A 4,481-nucleotide genomic window follows, 5' to 3' on the forward strand; every position below is an offset into this window, starting at 1 on the left:
TTTGTATTTTCGTTGGTCGTTCGGAATCCTACTCAGTCTTGTTTTTTTTAATTTTTTAGTACATGGTCTCGGGCCAAATTTTGCCAAAAATGAAAAGTAGAGAATTCTCCATTTTTATTACATTTTCTGATACATATACATGGTTTAACAACTTACTCTAATTAATACCCACATGTTGTTAATCTGTTTCTTTAAATCAGATGCAGCTGGACTCTCTCCGTCTAGCTGAGAATTAAAATGGCGTCCAAAACTACAAACGGCCAGTCCATCAGAGAAGGAAGCCTCGCCTAAAGTAAAGTTCCAATTAGGACTTGGATAAAGATCTACAAGTGTAATCCCGACTATACAAAATGATTTAATTTGAGACTGAGATTTCATGTACCTAAGAAAAGAAATTAAAGAATTAATAATTAAGAATTTAGAATAATTAAAATCACCGTAAAACTAATAATAATAAATTAATTAATATTATTATTATATTATTACTTAGTCACGTCTCCCACTAGCAGCTGTTCTCTTTGCGTCGTTCGATGAACTCGTTTAGTAATCTTCTTCACTCCTGACAGCTCCAATGGAGGTTGATCAAGAACCACTTCCATTCCAGTGAAGTAAACTGAGCAGAAACCAGCCAATGACTCCAGCAGTACTGTCTCTACTTGAGCCATGGGATAGTCTGGAGAGGTATATGCTAAAGGTTGAAGGACAATGAGTCTTCTTTTTGATCTTTTTGGGTGAGCGAATTTGTAAGAACCAAAAATAACTTTCCATCTTTGATAGTTCTGTTTGTCTAGTATTGTAGTACCAGGTCCTGGTACTAGTGGAGTAAAGAGAGAAGAGCCAGTCATGTCTAGCATCCATTGTACAGGAGGCTCTAGCCTGTCTCGTCTCCTTAGCTCTTTCCTGTGGAGAAGAATTGGAGCAAAATCAGCTCTTGTCACAGCCGCCATCTTATAGGTGTGGTCAGTTATAAAATAATAAACTTACCCACGTGGTACCACGTGTCTCTAAAATTTTTGTTAAAAATAATTTTAAAATTCTAATGTCTATACAATCACACATAATTCAGTCATTTTCAAAAATAAAATATATAAACTAATACTATGACATCATATACAGTTAGAGTCGTATGGCCCCTCCTCCTTCAAGCAGTCGTAGAGAGAGCAGCAACAGAAGAGGCAGCAGCAGAGCAAACAAGAAGAAACACAAATAAACAAGAGGAGACTAACAGCAACTCCAGCAAAGAAGGTAAAGACACGATAATTGTAAAACAGACCAGGACTATCAACAAAGGCAATATATCCCTCTTCAATGTGAACCGATGAATTGGTAACGTACAAGCATGTCCTTTCATCAGTGATACAGAATGGACTGCATGAGCTTGTAATGGTACAGTTGTTAGTACTAGAGAAACCAGAGCAGACTTGAGTGGAGTCACTAGGAGCCTCGTAATTCACTGCACTGCCTGATACAGTAACTGAGAGTGTAGTGCAGTAGTTACTGGAATAATTGTAACCAACGAAATAGATACCATCGTCATTGATATGAAAGATCAGCTCAGAAGATAAGAAATCGTTTAAAGTTTCAAAACAAAACGAGGAGTTGTCGATGAACGTGGCCAGTCTATGATCTGCCGGACTAGAATCTGAAAATTTGTTTATCTCTTCACTGGAATTGAATAAAAAGAGGTTTAAACAATCATCAGGATCTGGTGGTTGCAAGACCGGATAAGGACAAACACTTTCATTTTGAATTGTTACATTAACAGCATAGACCAATCTTGAACCAGCCAGTAACCATATACCAGTAGTAATCCCCCTGTACTTAACAGACTGAGATATAACATATGAAGTATTCATTGGTCTCAAACTAAACGGACTCAATACTGTTGTACTAGTACTAGCTTCATCACAGGGAAAGGTGTGAACTGATAGAGGTGTGGTCAAGTTAGTTATTAATTCAATTTCCGTGGGATTGGTCACGTTTATAAAGTACTTAAAGTTAGGTTGAGTTAGTATCAGTGGGCGGGGTGAAGTGGAGGAGGACTGGGGCTGAATAAAGAAAGTTACTGAATAAGAAACGAGAGCTGTTACTAGCAAAATAGCGGAAACAAACCCGAAAATAAAACCTGTAAAATAAACAACAATAATAATAACAACAATAATAATAACAATAATAACAATAATGACAATAGTAATCAACATCTTTCCAATGAAAAGAAGAGATTATTACTTCACTAAACACTGCAGCTCTTTATCTCTAAGTAGTAATATACACTTACCTAGTATTATCTTTCTCTTATGCTCTAATAATAATAAAAATAAAAATAATAATAACAATAATAATAATGACAATAACAATAACAATAAAGAAATATACACTCACTTTTAACATCTTTCTTGATGTCCTCATCTTCTTTTCTTATTATTACGTCAGGAGGTTTTCTTCCTAAATAATAATAACAACAACAACAACAATAACAATAATAACAATAACAATAATAATAATAACAATAACAATAACAATAATAATAATAATAATAAATAATAGTAAACTAAATGCATTTAACATACCTCTCCATCTATTTCTTGTCACTGCAGCAACACATAAAGAAAGAGAGAGAGGGGGGAGGGGGAGGGGGAGGGAGAGAGAGGGAGAGAGAGAGAGAGAGAGAGAGACAGAGAGGGAGAGGAGAGGAGGTAAGTTATTATTAAGTTGCTACCAAATAAGGTAAGCTCATTCTCTACTATACTAACTGACAGCCAATAGCAAAGGATGTTTACTAATTCCTAAAACAGTACAACATCACCAGATACTAATAATGATAATCATGATAATTTTACACAATAATACTACTCACTAAACTATCAAGTACTTATTCTTGTCAACTGATATCTAAATATTATTATAATTACGTGTAAGCGTAATTTGAGCTTTTAGCACATTCAAACAGTTAGACAGAGCAATAGGGTAGTGTTTACGAGAGGAATCAGTACAAGTGGCAACCAGTAGACAAAATAATGGCAATAAAAACAAGCTTAAAATGATGTTAAGTTACTCAGTATGGGTATCATTATTTCAAGTCAATATTTGTCACATTATTGTTCACAGGTTGAGCTAGTACCAGCTCCACCAAACACAAGAATACATTAAAGTGTAACATTATGAATCACTTGCCAAATAATATCTGGCAATAATTAACACTAGCAATAGCTATGGTACGTCTAATAATAATAATAATAATTATTATTATTATCATTACTAGTACTTACGTGTGTTTGAGTTGTTAGAGTAATTCTCAATGATAGCTAGTTGATCTGGAGTGACGATTTCTCTCTGAAACATCATCATAACGAGATCAGTTATAGTATTAACGGTCTCGGGTGCTACTCCTAGATGATTCTCAATCAGATCATTGATCGCATCAAGTCTCGCTGATTCCTTCAAGTTGTAGAGTAACTCCACAGCTCTTAGTCTGCAGTCGACCCGAGGGAACTCATCTCTCATGCTAAACCGCCTCTTTCCATGATCCTGTAGAGAAGAATAGAGACTAGACTCGCAGGAGAATCGAGAGAGAACGTGACAAGTAAAAGATACTGCTCGTGAAGGATTGTTACGGAAAGACTCGTGATTGAAAAGTCCATCAAACAATTGGAAGAAGGTTAGGTCTCCGGCTCCTGATCCTATTCCAAACTCTAGCAGAGACAGTTTGAACAGTCGGACATAAGTGGAATCTATTTTACTGCTCAGAACAAGAACAGTTTCTTTGATATCAGTCTCGCTGCTTCGAGCCATCATTAGCTAGCTCCTGTGAAAGTAGGCGTGGCTGATAATGGGCGGGGCTTGTAGCTTAAAACAATAAATTAAAAATACTCATCATTATTGGCTAAAATTAAATTATATTTATTAGTATTATTTTATATTAAAGATTTTCCATTATAGCTAAAAGTCCAATAAGTACATCACTCTCTTCCATTTCAGTAACAGCTTCTTTGATTTCCCTCCACATAAGATCAGGATTCCCTTTATCCTTCTTGTCCATCCATTCTCTTAATACGCTACCCAGACACGTTAGGTCATCTCCTCCTCCAGCTGCTGGTCTACTCACGTCTAATTGATCGGCAAGACCCGCCCACCGAGATCTCATTGGCTTTAGTACCTTTAATAACTGAGGCAAAGTAGGAGCAGGGACACCTAATAATAATAATAATAATAATAATAATGTACTTTTAAAAGCTCATAAAAAATCCAATTTTGATCGGAATCAGCTTAAACTTTCTACACAACATAAGTACATGTATATGTTTCAGGAAATGTAATAAAAATTGTAAATTCTCAACTTTTCAATTTTGGCAAAATTTGGCCCGAGACCATTTCGTTCAATTTTGGAGAAACTTTAAAAATTTGTAAAAAATCTAAATTTGATCGGAACCAGCTCAAACTTTCTACACAACATAAGTACATGTATATGCATCAGAAAATGT

At 35.4% G+C, this 4,481-nt stretch overlaps 3 protein-coding genes across 3 annotated transcripts in view; all 3 read right to left on the bottom strand.

Annotated features, from left to right (window-relative positions):
- Positions 1–128: 128 nt before the first annotated feature.
- Positions 129–955, bottom strand: LOC109587849 (archaemetzincin-2-like). Its single transcript, XM_020004069.1, has 2 exons — positions 487–955; positions 129–382 (listed from the first exon to the last, which is right to left on the bottom strand). Exons 1-2 carry the CDS (start codon positions 945–947, stop codon positions 145–147), a joined length of 699 nt encoding a protein of 232 aa, XP_019859628.1. The 5' UTR covers positions 948–955; the 3' UTR covers positions 129–144.
- A 20-nt stretch (positions 956–975) lies between these two features.
- LOC109587850 (uncharacterized) lies at positions 976–3,859 on the bottom strand. The gene is made up of 5 exons (XM_020004071.1): positions 3,270–3,859; positions 2,571–2,591; positions 2,383–2,445; positions 2,279–2,302; positions 976–2,125 (listed from the first exon to the last, which is right to left on the bottom strand). Exons 1-5 carry the CDS (start codon positions 3,793–3,795, stop codon positions 1,107–1,109), a joined length of 1,653 nt encoding a protein of 550 aa, XP_019859630.1. The 5' UTR covers positions 3,796–3,859; the 3' UTR covers positions 976–1,106.
- A 60-nt stretch (positions 3,860–3,919) lies between these two features.
- Positions 3,920–4,481, bottom strand: part of LOC109587846 (uncharacterized) — a 3,396-nt gene continuing 2,834 nt past the window's right edge. Inside the window, exon 3 of the mRNA XM_020004067.1 lies at positions 3,920–4,156. Within this exon, the coding sequence (XP_019859626.1) occupies positions 3,920–4,156 (237 nt within the window). The remainder of the gene's footprint in view (positions 4,157–4,481) is intronic.

Source organism: Amphimedon queenslandica, unplaced genomic scaffold (genome assembly GCF_000090795.2).
Source record: "Amphimedon queenslandica unplaced genomic scaffold, v1.1 AMPQUscaffold_12426, whole genome shotgun sequence".
NCBI classification, from domain to species: Eukaryota; Metazoa; Porifera; class Demospongiae; order Haplosclerida; family Niphatidae; genus Amphimedon; species Amphimedon queenslandica.

What these genes read in the sequence shown, in the direction of transcription:
- LOC109587849 (XM_020004069.1), bottom strand. Translation starts at nt 947, where the DNA reads ATGGCGGCTGTGACAAGAGCTGATTTTGCTCCAATTCTTCTCCACAGG. An exon ending in CTAGTGGGAGACGTGACTAA is followed by an intron (nt 383 to 486) that starts GTAATAATATAA and finishes TTCTTTTCTTAG; the next exon opens with GTACATGAAATCTCAGTCTC.
- LOC109587850 (XM_020004071.1), bottom strand. Translation starts at nt 3,795, where the DNA reads ATGATGGCTCGAAGCAGCGAGACTGATATCAAAGAAACTGTTCTTGTT. An exon ending in CATCAAGAAAGATGTTAAAA is followed by an intron (nt 2,303 to 2,382) that starts GTGAGTGTATAT and finishes TATTATTATTAG; the next exon opens with AGCATAAGAGAAAGATAATA. An exon ending in TAAGAGAAAGATAATACTAG is followed by an intron (nt 2,126 to 2,278) that starts GTAAGTGTATAT and finishes TTTATTTTACAG; the next exon opens with GTTTTATTTTCGGGTTTGTT.